At 43.1% G+C, this 21,267-nt stretch overlaps 1 protein-coding gene across 1 annotated transcript in view; it reads left to right on the forward strand.

Moving 5' to 3' along the window:
- Positions 1-21,267, forward strand: part of NUP210L (nucleoporin 210 like) — an 85,571-nt gene that overhangs the window by 47,419 nt on the left and 16,885 nt on the right. Inside the window, 12 exon segments of the mRNA XM_030187743.1 lie at positions 1,488-1,592; positions 1,717-1,720; positions 2,230-2,327; positions 2,467-2,595; positions 12,870-12,997; positions 13,625-13,757; positions 15,579-15,641; positions 17,426-17,605; positions 17,839-17,919; positions 18,055-18,186; positions 18,275-18,433; positions 20,549-20,640. Coding sequence (XP_030043603.1) covers positions 1,488-1,592; positions 1,717-1,720; positions 2,230-2,327; positions 2,467-2,595; positions 12,870-12,997; positions 13,625-13,757; positions 15,579-15,641; positions 17,426-17,605; positions 17,839-17,919; positions 18,055-18,186; positions 18,275-18,433; positions 20,549-20,640 — 1,304 coding nt within the window.

A 21,267-nucleotide genomic window follows, 5' to 3' on the forward strand; every position in this document is an offset into this window, starting at 1 on the left:
CTAGTCTCTCCAATCCCTCTCCACTTATTTCCTTCAATAGATCATTTCTGTTAGTCTCCTTGTTTATACTTTATTAAAACTGCTGCAGCTACAATTAACTCTTTAAAAGGGGAGATGCTTTTTTAAAAATTAAAATTAATAGCATCTCCCCTTCAGAAACTAGTCTTTGGTTTAACTCCACAGTTAAAATGGGCAACTGTCTTAAACTTGCCACTCTGGCAAGGATTATGGGAAAAGTTATTTGGTCAGTGTCTCAGATTACTTATTTATTTTTATTTCATTTGTACCCCGCGCTTTCCCACTCATGGCAGGCTCAATGGGCAATGGAAGGTTAAGTGACTTGCCCAGAGTCACAAGAAGCTGCCTGTGCCGGGAATCGAACTCAGTTCCTCAGTTCCCCAGGACCAAAGTCCACCACCCTAACCACTCTTCCACTCCTCCACTTAGTGTGACACTTTAAGTTTTTCTGTCTTTGTGTCTCATGAATAATTTACCTGTATCTGAGGCTAAATCTTGGTTAACATTGTCATCAAACATCCATGACTTTCTATCTCAAATCCACAACCAGACTACATCATCTAATTTTTCATCAACATGCTGCACTATTTTACTTGGCAACAAGAAAGCCTCGAGACTCTACAAACCCCTCTACTAAACTACAACAGAGTTGGGAAACTGACTTGAATTACCAATCTGGAGACATAAACCGGTTGACCTTTTGGTCTAAGACCAAGCAACCTACTCTATCTGCTGGTATAACTCAATCCTCCTTTTTTTGTTCTCCACAAGGCTTATTGAACACCATCCAAATTAGCAAAAAGTAACTAGATCTGCACTTCCCTCTCCATGTAGGTCATGTTCTGCATGGATGGAAACTTGTTGCATCTATTATTGGAATGCACTCATGTTCATAATTATTGGACTCAAATGTGGAAGAGGATAGCTTCAATTCTCTCTGTTACCTCCCTTGAGGATCCTTCATATGATGTGATAATCCTCTTTTCCTCAACTCCTAATCTTCTTATTGAGAACCAACACCCTAAGCTCTTTAATATCACGATGGCTCTTGCCACTCATAGTCCTATGTTGGGAAAAATGACTCCCAACTTAGTGTTCACGAATGGTGGAGCCAACTTTCTGGCATTGAAAAATATGAAGAAAATGCTGCCTTCAAATCCCACCACCTCTCCTGCTTCAAAAGGACTTGGGTGCTATTCGAGGATTATGTTGCAGCAATGTCTCATTGACTCAGCTTTCTGGTATAAACCACATCTTTACCATCACATTTGCCTCTTGTGTAATACATTTGGTACTGTCATTGTTAACAAATTATAGTTTACTTTATGTAATACCACTTTTATTACCTTGAAAAATCAATAAAAGGATTTGGGGGAAAAAAGAAAATAGTTTTTGGTACTATAAATGAATTAATTCTGTTGGCATCTCTGTGTACGACTGTTTCTTCTCTTTGTACTTTCACTGTTCAGGCTCCTTTCCCCCCACTGGCCTCTGCAGCTGTGGAACTTGTGCTGGTGGATGACGTCACAGTGGTACCCAACAATGCTACGATGTACAACCATCCTGATACCAAGGTAAGAGTGATGGAGACTTCCAAATTCCAGAGGACGACAGAATATTTGGAATCCTGGGCGGCAAAGAAAGATGGATCCTCAGAAATGCAGAGGGAGATGGATTCATTCAGCCTGGAGGACAGAGGAAGGCAGATCTTCCAGGTTTAGGGGAAGGAAAGGGAGATGGACCTTCCCAGAGGGCATAGAAAACCAGCCTCTCTGACCATAACTTTTACTTTTTAGGACTAATTTAAGACCAGAAGGAAACTAAAAACTGCTATAAAAATTCTGAAATGTTTTGAATGGGCCTAGTGAGGGCAGGTGAGAGACAGGCTGTATCTGGTTCATACAATCAGTGGAAGGCTGTGCCGGATCCCATTACTGGTATGTGGAGAGCAGACCTTAGATCTTGGAACTGGTGAGGAAAAGTGAGCATGACACTGTCTGACGGTGTGCCTGGATCATATGACTGATGCTGTGATAGGAGTAGAAGGTATTTCTGGGTCACATGACATGGGATAGGGCCATGCCCAAATCCCATAACTGGTGGGGGAAGGTGAAGGGGGAGCACACCTGGAGTCTGCAACCAGAGAGGACGGAGAGCCAGTGTCTAAATTATAAAACTCTCCTTTTTTTTTTTTTTTTTAAATCCTAGGAGATCTTTTGCTGGTGGAGGGTTCTGGCTACTTCCTGGTGAATGTTAGTGACAGTGAAATTGTGAACATTTCTTACAAGGAAACTGACAGCTGGGTTCAGGTGAGCTGGGGCAGAAGATGATTTGGAGTGGTGGGGGCAACTGAGAGCTCTAGGTTGCTGTTGTCCCGTTGAGGGTCAGTGAAGATGCTGTTGGTCTAGGAATCTAATCGGAGATGTCGGATTGTCTTCTTCTCTACAGGTCACGCCCATTCATCCTGGCACTCTCACTATGGCTGTCTATGACTTGTGTTTGGCCTTTCAAGGGCCAGCGTTGGCATCATTGCGTGTCTCCGATATATCTGACCTGGACTTGGATGTAGTTGACAAGGTGAGGCTAGAACAATTCTTGCAACAGGATGAGAATGATGTTAAAGTTATGTTTTAATGCTCGTTCTTTAAGTAACAAGTTTTTGTTATTTCATTATTTAATCATAGATGATAATCCAGGTTTTGTTTGAATGAATTGGAAAGTCCTATTATATCACAGATTTGTCCTCCAGGATAGAGTTTTCTTCACTCTTGTCAAGCTAATAGGAAAGCTAAAGAAATAGCTGTTATCCTTAAATCTTTTTTTTTTTAACCTAAAACTTGTTGAATTTAAGTTTGTAGAAGGTTTAGAGCTAGCTTTGTTTCAGTTAACTGAAGATACTGTGAAGGCATCTAATTTGATAGGGCTTCTTGTTATCTATCGTCATCCATGCTCATGGTCGAGAATTCATCAGATCTTTTGTGACTTGATTTCACACTGTGCTTCTTATATGCTAGACTTGTTTTAATAGGTGACTTAAAGTTACATCTTGAGTGATTTGCACACTAATGTGCAGTAATTTAGATCTTTTTTTAATCTACTTTACACTTAGCTAATTTTGAGCCAGATCAAACATGAATTATGGTCCACTCGTTGGATTTGATTCCCTCTTATCCATCTATTCTAATTTCTGATGTTAATTGGCAGTTTTATGGTCAGATTATGTCTTGTCAATGTTTACTTTAAGCATATCAATGTCTAAAGAAATCTATAATTCTAAGTGTGAGGTTCTGTTAACAAGAGGTAAGATCGAGACAGATTTTGGCAACTAGGTATTGATTCTGTCAAGAATGATATTGAAAATCCCTCTCAATTGCTATCTATATGGAATGATTCATTTATGAAGCTCTGGATTGTATTACTCAGTGTGTTTTTTCTAGCAAAAAAGGTGCTAGTACTCAAATGCTAGGAGTGTGTTGATCACTGAGAGACCCACCCCACAAAAACCAGGGCCCCTGCAACCAGTCACAGAATCTATGACAAGGCAGAATTGGTGTGTAGAGCCTGAGCTCTTTCATTAGAGGTCCATGGGTCAATTTTAGCAGACAATTGAAAAGGTGCTGGTACTCAAATGCCAGACCACCCTTCAGGGGTGGGGTGATCACTGAGGGACCCACCCCACAGTAGCCAGGCCCCCTGCAACCAGCCACAGAATCTATGACAAGGCAGAATTGGTGTGTAGAGCCTGAGCTCTTTCATTAGAGGTCCATGGGTCAATTTTAGCAGACAATGGAAAAGGTGCTGGTACTCAAATGCCAGATCACCCTTCAGGGGTGGGGTGATCACTGAGGGACCCAGGTCCCCTGCAACCAGTCACAGAATCTATGACAAGGCAGAATTGGTGTGTAGAGCCTGAGCTCTTTCATTAGAGGTCCATGGGTCAATTTTAGCAGACAATGGAAAAGGTGCTGGTACTCAAATGCCAGACCACCCTTCAGGGGTGGGGTGATCACTGAGGGACCCACCCCACAATAGCCAGGCCCCCTGCAACCAGTCACAGAATCTATGACAAGGCAGAATTGGTGTGTAGAGCCTGAGCTCTTTCATTAAAACTTGGGGTCCATGGATCAATTTTAACAGACACTGGAAAAGGTGCCGGTACTCAGTACCCCCAAGTACCCCTTCAAAGAAAGCCATAGTTCCCAGAAGTGTAGCCCCTTGGTATGATCAGAAGTTAATAATGCAAAAACGGGAGTGCTGTCTTTTAGAGAGGAAATGGTGGAAATCAAATCAGGAAAATGTTATATTGAATTGGAAAGTACAGAGGACTCACTATAAAAGAAGTGTGAATACTGCAAAATGAACTTATCATGCCAATATTATAGATACTTCTCATTTAGTTCCTAAAACGCTTTTTAGAATAATAAATAGCTTGACTTCAATGCTGAGATCAAGCTATCATGTACTGCAGTCGTGACCAAATGCACAATCTTTGGCTGATTTCTTGTTTTCTAAGGTTAGTAAGATAAGATCAGAACTGGAGAATATGCATCAGCCAGATCTATTTCAGATGCAATGTTTTCTGTCATTAACCGTGAATACAAATCAAATGGTCTCGTATCTCACCAGTGAGGGTTTCGCTGACAGAAACTACACATGACGTGGGCCCTGATATTTTCTAGAAATGAATATTTTTATACAAGTGAATTATAAATAAAGAATTTTCTACTTCATGTGCCATTGAGTGAATGAAGAATTTGTAGCACTCAGATGTATAATTTCATTAACTGTGAATACAGATGTTCCTATAGATAGATTCTGGTCAGTTGTTGAGTTTGTTTCTTAATGTCATTGTTTGTTAGACTGTCGTCCTTCACATTTGTTCCTCATCAAATTATACTATGGATTAGCACATTAGTCAGTCTTACTCTGCAAATGGGTCTTTTCCAGCTGAGCTAGGTCAGATAATGCTACCTCTGATTCCTAAAGCCAAGAATGTTAGATTTATCTAATCCAGCTAGTTTTCGGCCAATAGCTGGTTTTCCTTTGTTTTCTAAACTGTTAGAGGCCATTGTAGGGAGGAGATTGACGAGTCACCTATGCAATTTTCATTACTCCACTAATCGCAATTTGGGTTTTGAAGTAATCACAGTACTGAATCTTTATTGCACATACTACTGACTAAGATCAGAAATTCCTTAAGCCATGGTATTCAATCTTTATTACTTCAGTTTGATATCTCGGGTGCTTTTGAAACTGTTGACCACTCCATTTTACTTGAGATTCTCCAAGAGGCTGGAATCTCTAGAGCGGATTTTTCCTGGTTTCAGGAATTTCTTAGTAAACGTAGTTATTGGGTTGTGAAAAATGTTATTTAAGTGTTATTTAAAAGGTATAAAAAATCTGTAATTGTTTTCTGTACAGTGTTTTGTCTATTTGTATTGTAGAAATGGTTCATAACTCTGGCAACCATTACCCTCTAGATAAGCTCTTACAATGTCCAAGCTTTGTAATGCAGCAGCGAATATCACAGTGGGTCTTGCTTCACGCTCACTGGGTGAGAGTGAGGAACATCTCATCAGCAAAGGCCAAGACTTTTACTGGTTGGGCTGGCAGTGTTACACCAACAATATCTGGGTCTGCCAAAATTGTTCTCAATAACGGTTCTAAATATAGTAAAAATAAGGTGGCGAAAGGGGGGCATCCCTGTCGAGTGCCCATCTAACTTCAAAAGGAGGAGATTTAATGGGGAAAGGGAAATGGGACTTGATATACTGCCTTTCTGTGGTATTTTGCAACTACATTCAAAGCAGTTTACATATATTCAGGTACTTATTTTGTATCTGGGGCAATGGAGGGTTACGTGACTTGTCCAGAGTCACAAGGAGCTGCAGTGGGAATCGAACTCAGTTCCCCAGGATCAAAGTCCACTGCACTAACCACTAGGCTACTCCTCCACTCCACTCCCATTTACCAGCAGACGGGCAGAGGGGTCTCAGTACAGCGCTTCTACCACCTCAATAAACCATCTCCCCAATCCGACATATTTAAGAACTTGGAATAAATAATCCCAATGAACTTTGTCGAACGCCTTTTCCGCGTCTAGGCTGACTAATAATAAAGATTCATTAGAAGATTGACTATGGGCGATGGAAAGAAGAACTTTCCGAACATTTAGAATGGCATGGCAACCCCGAACAAAGCCTACCTGGTGGTCTCCCTGGCCACCTGGTGGACTCTGGTCCTGAGGAACTGAGTTTGATTCCCACTTCAGGCACAGGCAGCTCCTTGTGACTCTGGGCAAGTCACTTAACCCTCCATTGCCCCAGGTACAAATAAGTACCTAAGCCGCATTGAGCCTGCCATGAGTGGGAAAGTGCGGGGTATAAAAAACAATAAAATAAAAATAAATAAATAAATAAATAACTTCCCTGATTTGTTGCCAAAGTGTTGAAATTGAAGACGCCGGACAATAAAATGTTTTTTGGTCTGCTCGTGTATAAGAGAGTTTAAAGCCACTAATGCTGATGACATGCTCTCTTTATTGCCCTGAGTAGGATTAGAGATATAGGCGTTCTTAGCTGCCCGATAGGCCATTTCCATGCGTAGTATGCCCGCCGCCAGACGTTTAGCTGGGGCACAAACAAAAGCTATTATTTTTCCCCAAATTACTGCTTTAGAGGCTTCCCAAAATATTATTGGGGACTCACAAGACTCTGCATTTGTATCTTCATGAAATTTCCACCGCTCTGTGATATGTTCCAAAAAAAACCCTATCCTGGTATAGATAAGAAGGCAATCGCCAAAATCGAGAAGTTGGCCTCCCGGGGTCTAGTTCCAAATCTACCCAAATCAAAGAATGATCGGATATCTCCACTGGCTCTATGAAAGCTCTGCTAATTCTGAAGAAGCATGCCTGAGAAAGAAGAATGTAGTCTATACGCGACCAAGATTGGTGGGCTTTTGATTGATGAGTGTAATCTCATGCAGTGGGGTGTAGCAGATGCCAAGGGTCCACCAATTGTAGGGTTTTGCACAGTGCTGGAAGCCCCTTCCCCCCTCCCACAGCCGGGAAAGCCTGGGGAGACAATCTAGCTAGGGTAGGGTCCAACACCTGATTAAAATCACCCGCCCACACCCAAGGGGCATTTGCATACTCTAGTCCCAATGCTGAGAGCGACTGAAAAAAAACTAGGACAGTAAGTACAAGCCCATAGGCCACACACAGATAAAACGTTTGCCCTTGATGATTGTTGAATCAACACTACTCGTCCCTCTGAATCTTTATGCACTAATCTTGACTGACATGGTAAGCCCTTCTTCAGTAAAATGGCCACTGCACTCCGTCGATTCCTGAAGACAAGCAATGGCAGCACCATGGTGTTTAAGTTGAGATAATATCTTGTAACGCTTTACAGGAGATGTAATTCCAGAGACATTCCAAGATATTTTATATGAAGTTTGGAATTGCCAATCATTTCTCTGGGTAAGAAAACCACAAAGCTGTCCCAACCAAATCAAAAGAATCCCCGGAAGCCCAGCCTCCCTCCAGGGATATGCCCATACCTGTCAAAGCGAGGAACCACCAGACCATGCTCCCCAACTTACTACAGACTTGAATTTGCACAATCATACTCTCACTCACTCCATACCAACCTAATCCTCCCAAAACCCACCCCTCACGTTCCCTCCCCTTCCCTCCCAACCTCCCCTCTCACCCCCAACTCCACCCCTTTGAACAAAAACAGTGTCACAATCCCAACAAGGAAATGGACCGCAGGTCATAATGGGGGAACCCCCTCCCTTCACTTTAAAGAACAAGGTTAAACATTTCACTCTTAAATCATATAATAACCAGAATCATGAGCTTAACTGTCTTCCAAATAAGGTAGTAGCGGCCTCAAATACTTCATAAGTCAGCAGTGATCATGTTGGCTCTCCTGGTCCCTCCAAAGATTTCATCCAGGACCGGGCCTCATCGGGAGTATTAAAAGAATGCCAATGATTGTTGTGTCGATTTTGTAGGGCAAACTGCATATGTTTAGTTACCAATTGAGAGCAAACTGTAGAAAAAGCTCATCTTTTAATTGAAAGAGCTGCCAAATAGTCTTCAAATATCCGGATTGGGTGGCCCTCAAATTGTATCTCCTCCGATTTGCTTTTATATTGGCGCAGGATCTGGGCCTTTTGGGAATAGCGATGGAATTTTGCTATCACTACTCTTGGTCTCTCCTCAGCCGTGTGAACCGGTCCCAAGCGGTGCACTCTGTCCAAGTGGATTATTCCCTGTTCCCCCGCAGATGGAAATTTCTCTAGCAGTCAGGTTTCTAACCATGATAATAATGCAGATTCTTGGATTGACTCTGGAAACCCTATGAAACGCAGGTTCTCCCGCCTCGGTCTATTTTCCAGGTGTTCAATCTTCAATTGTTGGGTGTGGGTCAAGGCCTCCAAGCGCTCTGTGCTTTAGTTATGGGCCTGTAACGTGTCCTCCATGTTGGAGACTCGACATTCAAGTTCTCCCATCCTGCGGGTCAGCTCCGATGTAGCCTGGACCATCCCTACTATTTGCTCTGAAAGTTGTGCAAATCTGGAATCCAGTGCCCTCACCACTGCTTCTGTAAGCTCGGGAATGAAATCTGAGGGAGGCTGTACAGGCGGAGGGGAAGCTGCCAGTTTGTCTTCTCCCAGGCACGTTCGATCCTGGCCACGTCTTGGTGGTTTAGCAGACATTTGTTGTTCCGTTCTAATCAAAAATTTGTCCATATACTCCAATCATGTAGGAGAATCAACATTTTCCTAAATTGCCGTTTTTAGAGTGAAGTAAATTGATGAAGGGAAGGGTTCCCAGAGCAGCTCACAGCATCATGTGACCCCCTATCATCTGTACTTTTAAATGATCTCCTTTACTGCTCTTCTGCTCAGCTTACTCGGATATTAAAAATAGCAATACTCTCTTATTTCCTCCAGTTCATCGTCTTATCTCTAAGAAAAATCATGAAAGATCTTATTAGTGTCAGGCAGCTAATCTTTTGAGATCTTTCCCTATTGAGTTAAGATTGGATTATTCCTATATGTCTTTTTGGAGAGGTGTAATCTATTTGCGAAATATGTATCTGCTAAACTGAGTGATGATTGATGATAGAAATTGGTTAGATAACACTCGATTCTAGACTGTAATTGCTTTTGATGTTCATACTTTGAATGTTTCTTATTGTTAACCTCCTTGGACCCTTTTGGGAATTTGGTGGTATAGAAGTCTTAGATTAGATGTATATATTCATCCTTTCTATGATTTATGAACAATTAACAGTGTGTGATTCAGGAGCGTAGCCAGACCTGTTATTTCGGGTGGGCCCCGAGTTAACTCGGGTGGGCCCTTTCCACAAATACAGTTTTTTTTGTTAAACTTTCCCTCTGCCCCTGCTATCGTCATGCTTCTCCTCCCCCCCCCCCCGCTCAGCATCCGCTCCTCTCTCCCCACCCCCGACTGGCATCCGTTCCTCTCTTTCTTTCCCCTTCCCCCTGTAATGGAAGATTTAAAGGATTGCTTTTCAACCCTGCTTTGATCGATAATGAACTCTGAAATCTTCTGTCTTTGACCGAAAGTAACTTTCCTTGTAAATACAAAAACAAGATGGAAGATAAGAATTAGGGAAAGGGAAATGGGACTTGATATGGTATTTTGCAACTACATTCAAAATGGTTTACTTATATACAGGTACTTATTTAGAATTAATTTGGTATGGTATGCAAAGTGGAGGATGGTTCTTGTTTTCGGAAGTTCAGCTTGGCCACCTAGACTAGGACACATGTGACCACGTTCCCACAGTATAGCTTGTTTACCTAAAGCATTCTGTAATTTTCTTTAGCTCTGAACATGAGTTCTGAGCCTAATAAAAAAGGGAGTTTCTTTCAGTGAAATCGGGAGCTCATCTGTGAGTAACGTACGTACTGCACAGAGGATCTGTTCCTGGTCTAAAAAGCTCCTGGCTTTCGCTGTAACGGGCCCCCCCAGCTGATGATAAGAGCCTGGATGATGTAAGGACCAGTGATGATTGTATGTATAGTGTATTATTGCTTCTTTTCCTGGTCTAAGAACTCTTAGCATTGCTTAGATGTAGAGACCAGTGATGTAATGATTGTTTATAGATAGGTATTGTTTCTTTTTAGTTATATAGCTAATCATTGTGTGCATATAGCTTAATATCATTATATATATATATATATATATATATATATATATATATATATATATATATATACAGTGGGGGAAATAAGTATTTGATCCCTTGCTGATTTTGTAAGTTTGCCCACTGACAAAGACATGAGCAGCCCATAATTGAAGGGTAGGTTATTGGTAACAGTGAGAGATAGCACATCACAAATTAAATCCGGAAAATCACATTGTGGAAAGTATATGAATTTATTTGCATTCTGCAGAGGGAAATAAGTATTTGATCCCCCACCAACCAGTAAGAGATCTGGCCCCTACAGACCAGGTAGATGCTCCAAATCAACTCGTTACCTGCATGACAGACAGCTGTCGGCAATGGTCACCTGTATGAAAGACACCTGTCCACAGACTCAGTGAATCAGTCAGACTCTAACCTCTACAAAATGGCCAAGAGCAAGGAGCTGTCTAAGGATGTCAGGGACAAGATCATACACCTGCACAAGGCTGGAATGGGCTACAAAACCATCAGTAAGACGCTGGGCGAGAAGGAGACAACTGTTGGTGCCATAGTAAGAAAATGGAAGAAGTACAAAATGACTGTCAATCGACAAAGATCTGGGGCTCCACGCAAAATCTCACCTCGTGGGGTATCCTTGATCATGAGGAAGGTTAGAAATCAGCCTACAACTACAAGGGGGGAACTTGTCAATGATCTCAAGGCAGCTGGGACCACTGTCACCACGAAAACCATTGGTAACACATTACGACATAACGGATTACAATCCTGCAGTGCCCGCAAGGTCCCCCTGCTCCGGAAGGCACATGTGACGGCCCGTCTGAAGTTTGCCAGTGAACACCTGGATGATGCCGAGAGTGATTGGGAGAAGGTGCTGTGGTCAGATGAGACAAAAATTGAGCTCTTTGGCATGAACTCAACTCGCCGTGTTTGGAGGAAGAGAAATGCTGCCTATGACCCAAAGAACACCATCCCCACTGTCAAGCATGGAGGTGGAAATGTTATGTTTTGGGGGTGTTTCTCTGCTAAGGGCACAGGACTACTTCACCGCATCAATGGGAGAATGGATGGGGCCATGTACCGTACAATTCTGAGTGACAACCTCCTTCCCTCCGCCAGGGCCTTAAAAATGGGTCGTGGCTGGGTCTTCTAGCACGACAATGACCCAAAACATACAGCCAAGGCAACAAAGGAGTGGCTCAGGAAGAAGCACATTAGGGTCATGGAGTGGCCTAGCCAGTCACCAGACCTTAATCCCATTGAAAACTTATGGAGGGAGCTGAAGCTGCGAGTTGCCAAGCGACAGCCCAGAACTCTTAATGATTTAGAGATGATCTGCAAAGAGGAGTGGACCAAAATTCCTCCTGACATGTGTGCAAACCTCATCATCAACTACAGAAGACGTCTGACCGCTGTGCTTGCCAACAAGGGTTTTGCCACCAAGTATTAGGTCTTGTTTGCCAGAGGGATTAAATACTTATTTCCCTCTGCAGAATGCAAATAAATTCATATACTTTCCACAATGTGATTTTCCGGATTTAATTTGTGATGTGCTATCTCTCACTGTTACCAATAACCTACCCTTCAATTATGGGCTGCTCATGTCTTTGTCAGTGGGCAAACTTACAAAATCAGCAAGGGATCAAATACTTATTTCCCCCACTGTATATATATATATATATATATATATATATATCTTAATCATTGTAGAATTTAGCACCTCTAATAAAGGTTTCATTTATCTAATAAGAATCCAAAAGAATCATAGTAACATAGTAGATGATGGCAGAAAAAGACCTGCACGGTCCATCCAGTCTGCCCAACAAGATAACTCATATTTGCTGCTTTTTGTGTATACCCTACTTTGATTTGTACCTGTGCTCTTCAGGGCACAGACCGTATAAATCTGGCCAGCACTATCCCTGCCTCCCAACCACCAGCCCCTCCTCCCAACCACCAGCTCTGGCACAGACCGTATAAGTCTGCCCAGCACTATCCTCACCTCCCAACCACCAGCCCTGGCACAGACCGTACAAGTCTGTCCAGCACTATCCTCGCCTCCCAACCACCAGCCCCGCCTCTCGATCTTGACTAAGCTCCTGAGGATCCATTCCTTCGGCACAGGATTCCACAGTAATTACTGAGTAGTCTGTGTCAGTGAGACAGGCTGTAAATCCATAGCAGTACACCCCCTCCCACAGGTATCTGCTCCTCTTTCCCTCCCCAGTCTACCTCCAAGCCATTGCCGGTAGCGATTTCAGTATGCAGCCTGTGTCAGCCCTGCAGGCTTCCCTCTACCATGTCCCTGCCAGTGAAGAAAAAGGAAATTGTAATTAAGGGCGGGACATGGTAGAGGAAAGCCTGCGGGGCTGGGACAGGTTGATTGGTGTCGGCGATAGCTCAAAAGGTAGATGGGGCGGGTGGGGAATATAGAGAGAGACGGGCAGCTGCCACGAGGGCCAGAGAGAGAGATGTGAGACACTGCCAATGAGGTGCTTTGGGGCCACTAGAATGGGTGGGCCTGTGCCCACCTAGACCCACCCATAGCTACGCCACTGGTGTGATTTCTCCTCTGTAGCAAGTGATGCCTGAACAGATCTTCTGCCTGTATCATCATGCTGTTTTACAGAAATCCAGCAAATAATTGCATTTCTTTTGCAGATTGAAATTGGCAAGAGTGCGCTAGTCACCCTGAGAGTTCTTGATGTGTACAAACGTCCTTTCCTGAATAAATATTTCAGAAACATGCACTTGAAGCTTCAGGCTGCTTCCTCCATTGTTACACTGGTGTGAGTCTGATTTGTTGGAACAGTGAAAGATCCATAAATGCCACGTTTTCTGATCAGATATTCACCCAGAGCTGATCTTCCACAAATGTGGCCGGGTGTGGCGAGATCATTTTCAACCTGTTTACCCAGGTAACGTGGCTTACCTGAAATTCCCTCCTGTGCCAGGCTCCATAGTGTGTGGACAGGTAGCCAGATTGAAGAGGTGTTTTCAGGGCTGTGCACATTGTGCAACCACTAATGTAATTTTCAAAGTGTGACTCAACAAAAATGTTTTCTGTTTGAAAACTGACAGTCATAACACTGCAGATATGTGAGTCATTTGAAATGACCCCCCGACCCTTAGATACCCTCCAAACTTCTCCTCTGGCTTCTACTTCCTTGCTCGGCCCTGGGTATGACACTGTGTGGTGACCCCCTGCCTCTTCCATTTTGAACCACCTCTGCTCCGTCCCTGGATTTAGATTCCCCCCCCCCCCCCCCATCTGTTCTCCAGCTCTGGCTGTGGACTGATGTATCGTCCTGATTCCTGTCCTCCAGCTCTCTGTTTGGATTGGGGTCTCTTCCCGTCCCCCCTTCCCCATTCAAATTTGTGGTGTTTCCTGCATGCTCTCAGTATCTCTTTTCCAGGGCGGTGGATGATCAGGACAGACAATCATCTGCGTTCCTCCTTCGAGCAGTGTCTGTGGGACAGACAACTCTGGTGGTAACAGCCCGAGATAAGACAGGAAGAAAACTCCATTCAGTTCCGCGACGAGTGGAGGTAACAGCAGCACTAGTCGTTAATCACCTGGTCCCATCACAATCACCGATCTCCCTACCCCCACTCCCATCCCATAGACTCCACTGTGACCACTCCCCAATTTCCTTCACCCCCACCCCATACAGTCACTGTGGCCACTCTCCGATCTCCCTCATCCTGTACAGTCACTGTGGCCACTCTTCCTTCCCTGGCTGCAGTTACAATCACATTTCCCTGATAACCTGGTACAGCGCAGTGCAACTTTTTTTTTTTTTTTGTTACATTGTACCCCGCGCTTTCCCACTCATGGCAGGCTCAATGTGGCTTACATATACAGGTACTTATTTGTACCTGGGGCAATGGAGGGTTAAGTGACTTGCCCAGAGTCACAAGGCGCTGCCTCTGCCTGAAGTGGGAATCGAACTCAGTTCCTCAGGACCAAAGTCCACCACCACCCTAACCACTAGGCCACTCCTCCACTCCCAGCCACTTCCCAGCCACACATAAAGGTAAACCAATAGATATTGTGTATCTGGATTTTTCAAAAGGCATTTGACAAAGTAACTCATGAAAGACTCCTGAGGAAATTAGAAAGTCATGGGATAGGAGGTCCTACTGTGGATTAAAAACTGGTTGAAGGATAGGAAACAGAGAGTGGGGTTAAATGGTCAGTATTCCCAATGGAGAAGGGTAGTTAGTGGGGTTCCCCAGGGGTCTGTGCTGGGACCGCTGCTTTTTAACATATTTATAAATGACCTAGAGATGGGAGTAACTAGTGACACAAAGTTATTCAAAGTCGTTAAATCGCGGGAGGATTGTGAAAAATTACAAGCGGAACTTACGAGACTGGGAGACTGGGCGTCTAAATGGCAGATGATGTTTAATGTGAGCAAGTGCAAAGTGATGCATGTGGGAAAAAAGAACCCGAATTATAGCTACGTCATGCAAGGTTCCACGTTAGGAGTCACGGACCAAGAAAGGGATCTGGGTGTCATTGCTGATAATACATTGAAACTCTCTGCTCAATGTGCAGCAATAGCTAAGAAAGCAAATATAATGTTAGGAATTATTAGGAAAGGAATGGAAAATAAAAATTAGAATGTTATCATGCCTTTCTATTGCTCCATGGTGTGATTACACCTCTAATACTTTATGCAATTCTGGTCACCGCATCTCAAAACAGATATAGTGGAATTAGAACAGGTACAGAGAAGGGTGACGAAAATAATAAAGTGGATGGAATGACTTCCCTATGAGGAAAGGCTAAAGCGGCTAGGGCTCTTCAGCTTGGAGAAAAGGCGGCTGAGGGGAGATATATGAGAGGTCTATAAAATACTGAGTAGTGTGGAACGGGTAGACGTGAATTGCTTGTTTACTCTTTCCAAAAATACTAGGACTAGGGGGCATGCAATGAAGCTATTAAGTGGAAAATGTAAAAGAAACTGGAGAAAATATTGCTTCACTCAATGTGTAAGTAAACTCTGGAATTTGTTGCCAGAGAATGTGATAAAAGCAGTTAGCTTAGCAGGATTTAATAAAGGTTTGGATAGCTTCTTAAAAGAAAAGTCCATAAGCCATTATTAAAATGACTTGGGGAAAATCCACTGCTTATTTCTAGGATAAGCAACATAAGATCTATTTTACTGTTTTGGAATCTTGCCAGGTACTTGTGACCTGGATTAGCCAGTGTTGGAAACAGAATGCTGGGCTTGATGGACCTTCGGTCTGTCCCAGTATAACAACACTTACGCTCTTATGTCCTTATATTGGGTGTTGCTCCTGGTGGTAAGATATCCAGCACAATTCCTTCGACCAATTCACTTTATGCAATTTCCCTTGCAGGTATTTCCACCATTCAGGCTGATTCCTCAGAAAATGACTCTCATTCCCCACAATATGATGCAGGTGAGGCTGGAAAAACTGCATCGCAAGCCTGAGACTCCATTCCCCTGGTATTTATTTCCTTTTGTCATTAATTCAGGGACCTTTCTCCATCTATCCTGACATGTACCATGGAGGACAGAAGGCAGTAGGGAGCTCTGGATTAACGATTGAGTTTTATAGTACTGCAAAGGGAATTTCTTTATTACTTTTCTCAGAGTACCAGAGTTGTCTGGAAGAGTATCAAAAGAGGGCTTTTTCGGTGAAAAAAAAATCTTTCTTTGATAGTGAAACGGTTGTCAGGGTTTTATCAGAAAAGGGCATTGGTGGATGTTACGATTACTAGTCAGGAATTTGCTGAACCATTTTCTAAGAAAGTGGAGGATGTTAGAGTTTCTTTTTGTTTTTCACAAGCTTTTCCTAGAATAAAAGGAAATAAGGATACACGAGATAGATGATATGAGTTTTCTTTAGTTACGGTATCTCCGGTGGAAAAAATTCTTTCCTCTAATTCTTTAGATGTACGTTCTCTAAAGTTATTGAAGTCACTAAGAAAAGAACTTTCTCCATTTGTGACTCGGATTATTAATAAATCTTTAGCGGATGAGATTTATCTAGAAAAGAACCGGAGGGTGGATTTTGAGCTTGGACTGTATCTAAAGTGTTCTGCTGAACCTGGTTCAGAGGATCTTTCAGTTTGGATGAACCTTGGGCGATTCTCTTTGGAAAGTTAAATATTCCTTTTCAATATTTATTATTCTAAAAGTTTGTTGGAGGAGTTATACTGTATTTTGCACCCAATATGGAGTTTTTCTGACCCATGAAGTGAAGCTCTGGATAAAGGCCTTCTGCTGTGGAGCTCTGTGTTCAGGGTTTTTGCTGTGGTCTTTTCTCCAAATTGTTGTCATATGGTCCCTGGTCCCTGTATCTCTAGCACGTGAATGTTTTATGGTGGATAGATTTGCCAGACCTTTGACCATTCTTCTAATTCTTGAAGATCTCTTCTCATGGTTTCTACTCCCTCCGTGGTATCCATTCTATTGGTGGATACTTTGGTGGAGCAGGGTTTGATGCAGGGATAAGCAACATTATGGTGGTTTTAGCTGTTTTGGTAGCTTTCCCCCCCCCCCCCCCCCCCCCCCCCCCCCCCCGCCCCCATGAGATTTTATTGAAGTTTCAAAGATATAACAAAGGAAAAACCAAACAAGAACAGTATTGGAAATATATAGTATATCGGAAAAAAGAAGGCTGAGGAGAGATATGATAGAGGTATATAAAATACTGAGCGGAGTGGAACAGGTAGATGTGAATTGCTTGTTTTACTCTTTCCGAAATTACTAGGGACTTGGGGGCACGCAATGAAGCTACAAAGTAGTAAATTTAAAACAAATTGGAGAAAATGTGTAATTAAACTGTGGAATTCGTTGCCAGAGAATGTGGTAAAAACAGTTAGGTTAGCAGGGTTTAAAAATGGTTTAAGAAAAGTCCATAAGCCATTATTAAGATGGACTTGGGAATCTCCAGAGCTTATTTCTAGGATATGCAGCATACAATCTGTTTTTCTGTTCTGGGATCTTGTCAGGTAGTTGTAACCTGGATTGGCCACTGTTGGAAAAAGGATATTGGGCTTGATTGACCTTCGATCTGTCCCAGTATGGCAACACTTATGTTCTTATAAGCTCTAGGTTATGGGATGGGTTTTGCAGTGCTGCAGCTCTTATGAACTCTAGGTTCTGAGATAGGCTGACCAGTAAATGCTGTGTGTACAGGAGGTCTGAGTTGTGGGATAAAGGTTCTGTGTTTTGCAGGTGATGTCAGAAGGTGGACCTCAGCCTCAGTCCATCATTCACTTTTCCATCAGTAACAAGACAGTTGCTGTGGTGAATCGTCTCGGGCAGGTCACAGCTCTGAAGATTGGCACAGCCATGGTGAATGGGACCATCCAGGCCGTAAATGAGGATAAGGGCAAAGTTATTGTCTTCTCACAGGTACCCAGCAATGTTACTGCCACCATGTCATGGTCTGTTCCTCACCCTTCTTCTCATTGTGTTTTAATTACTTTTGAGGTTCCTCTTTTGCTTGGGGTGTTACGTTATATGACATACTCCCCTCTTAATATTTGTATTGGTAAATTCTGAAGACAACATGCATTCAATTGTGAGAGTCTATGACACCCACCATCGCCATATTTCATCTGTGTGATTCATACTGTCCTTTTTAGGATTTTGTAGAAGTTGAAGTTGTTCAGCTGAGGGCAGTAAGGATTCATGCACCAGCAACAAGTCTGATAACAGGAACCGAGGTTAGTAATGGCTCTAGTACACACAGGTAATCTTGCAAATAATGCATGCCTCCCTGGAGCAACAGGATACCACAAAATACTGTAGACAGGGATCAGTCGTTCCCTCACCCGTCTCCCCATTACCTTCCCTTGTAGATGCCCGTCTATGTTGTAGGGGTAACCAGCACCCAGACTCCATTTTCCTTCAGTAATTCAAGACCAAGGTTGATGTTTCATTGGTCAATGAGCAAACGAGATGTCATAAACCTGGTGACAAGGCAGAAAGAGGTAGGATATTCCCCCAAACCTTATGCTTATCTCTAAAATAGGCTCTTTCTAGGTCCTGGAGTATAAAGTGTTGATGCTTTCTCCACAGGTGTCTTTACAGCTTCTCGCAGAGAATAACTTTGCCATGATTGTACATACAGTGGCTGCAGGTAGAACTGGCCTTAAGGTGACAGTACAGACCCTAAACGTGTCCACAGGGCAGTTTGAAGGCAACATCACAGAACTGTCTGATGAAGTGCAGATACTGGTAAGTGACTCTTGATGGCCTTAGCCTCTCCAGAAGTGCAGAAAAATGATGAAATCCGTGGATAGATAGCAGGGAACACAGGAGACTGGACTGCCTAGCCAGACTCTGATTCAAAACATTAACAGGAGAGGTAAACTGAGAACACTCCCTGAGCCTCAGAGCCAAACCTGAATCTTCAACCCATTCTCAAAAGGTCAACTTGAACCCTCCATTTCAGACCTCTGATCCAAACTTTAACCTCTAACTTAAACCATAAATGATGACCTGAAACTGTAGCTCAAACTTCTGACCCTAGCCTGAAAGTCCACCCCAAAGCTTTTCTAGAGAATGGTCAGACTCAGAGAGAGATTCAGAAATAAATCAGAAAATATTTCTTCATAGAAAGAGCAGTGGCTATATGGAATGGGCTAGAGGGGAAATGATGAGAGAGAGCCTGAAATAAGTACAGAGGTTCCTTAGATGCAAAGAAAAAAAAACAGGTTATCTGGGGGTATATGGCACATAGAAATATACAAAAATGACAAACACCATACACCCTATTCAGTGTGTCCATCCACCAACTACTAATCTGTACAACCCCTTAGAACATAAGAACATAAGCATTGCCATACTGGGACAGACCGAAGGTCCATCAAGCCCAGCATCCTGTTTCCAACAGTGGCCAATCCAAGATGCAAGTACCTGGCGAGATCCCAAAACAGTACAATACATTTTATGCTGCTTATCCTCGAAATGAGCAGTGGATTTTCCCAAAGTCTTTTAAAAAGCTATCCAACCCTTTTTAAAATCCTGCTAAGCTAACTGCTTTACCACATTCTCTGGCAGTGTCTACCCTACTGCAGGTTTTGATATTATCTGCAAAGAGGGAACTTTTATCTGTTATCCCTTCCACAATATCACTACAAAAATGTTGAAAAGGATCAGTGCAAAGAGCACAGTAGCACTTCTGTCCTGGAAGTAAACTCCATTTACCAATTTATGTAGATATTGGCAATGTGAAATCCTGTCAAAGGTTATCTTAAATCTAAACACTCCCATGTCGAGTGTTCTCTGGTCACCTAGTTAAAGACACGAATCAGATCAGTCTAACAAAAGCCTGCTGTGAAAGCTGTACCTGCCCAGATCCTGTAACCCACAGGATCCCAGAACCCAGACTATCCCGTCTCATTATTATTTTATTTACTGCATTTGTACCCCACATTTTCCCACCTATTTGCAGGCTCAATGTGGCTTACATAGTACCGTCAAAGGCGTTTGCCCAGTCAGTGGATAACAAATACAAAGTTCTATAGTGATCGTACGAGGTATAAGTGGAGGGTCGGAATGGATGGAGATTGCGTGTTGTCATGTTCGATCATAGTCATGCTGTGTTGGTAGGTGAAGAGGGTTACGTGGGGTCGTTGAGGTAGGCCTTTTTGAAGAGGTAGGTTTTTAGTGATTTCCTTAAGTTCAAGTGGTCGTGGATTGTTTTCACAGCTTTCGGGGGCCCATTCCATAATTGTGCGCTTATGTAGGAGAAGCCGGCTGCGTAAGTTGTTTTGTATTTCAGTCCTTTGCAATTTGGGTAGTGTAGGTTTAGGTAAGCTCTTGAAGATCTGACTTTGTTTCTTGTTAGCAGCGTTTGATTAATTTACACTCCAGAGATTGTACTAACCAGGCTCTAGTTCCCAGCCTCCTCCTCCGCTTGTGAAGAGGAACCACACCCGCCCCTCTGCTCTCCTCGAATCATTTAGAATCATACTGTACACGTTCGATAATCATATCAACTAAGGCTATATCGAATAGTCATATTCCATTTGACCCCAAATACATTATTTGTACTCTGCCAAATAGTGATGTAATTAGAATATAAATAATCCAGGGCTCTACTGTTCTGAATCCGGCTGAAATAAGCACAATCTCTGATTTAACGTTGCTTCTTTCTTTTAATATTTATGTTGAAGCCCGTTATTCGTATTTAGCCAAACGGTAAAATATGCCCTTCAGTACAGCTCTAATAACCACCAAATACAATAAAAATACCTTGAAATAATGTCCCTTCCCTACCCAAATGCTGACCAGAGCCTGTTTTCCATGTACCTGTCCTGTTACTCACTTCTCTTGTATTCCTTCTAGGTATTTGATAAGCTCCAGCTTTTCTCTCTCGAGTGTCCTGCTGAGCAAATTCTGATGTCCACCAACTCACAACTGAAGCTGAACACAAACAGGTACAGGCTGAGTGAGCTCCTTCCCATCCTGCAGCAGTGGCGTAGCCACAGGTGGGCTTGGGTGGGCCAGGGCCCACCCATTTATGGCTCAGGCCCACCCAATAGTAGCACATGTTTAGTGGTAACTGGTGGGAATCCCAAGCTCCGCCAGCTGAAGATTTTCCCCTGATGGTAACGAAAACGCTACTCTCCATGACAACGGCACCTGCGCATGCTCAGTTTTCAGTGCATTCCTGCTGCCAAGGTGGAAAGAAAGATTTTCCCCACCAGCTGAGATAATTGTTTTTTGGGGTGGGGGAGAACACTTGGTGCCCACCCAATTCTTGCCTAGGCCTGCCCAAAATCTGCCCACCCAGGCCCACCCTTGGCTACGCCACTGGCTGGTAGAGAGAGGTCCTGTCTCTCCAACCTCCATTACCAATGCTAAGTTTCTCTCATTCCTTCAGACCGTAGCTTCTGCTGGTGCACAGACTGGGCTGTGGGAGGAATGTGTCCCTGCATCCTTCCCGGTCAATCTTTGCACCACATGCTACTCAGGGAACTCAGTGCTAATTAATAACTTAAAAAGCTTGATGCTGTCTGAACCATTATGTAAGAATGTACAAGAGCCTAAGAAAGGCTCATGAT

The sequence above is a fragment of the Microcaecilia unicolor genome, chromosome 14 (assembly GCF_901765095.1).
Source record: "Microcaecilia unicolor chromosome 14, aMicUni1.1, whole genome shotgun sequence".
Classification (NCBI taxonomy): domain Eukaryota; kingdom Metazoa; phylum Chordata; class Amphibia; order Gymnophiona; family Siphonopidae; genus Microcaecilia; species Microcaecilia unicolor.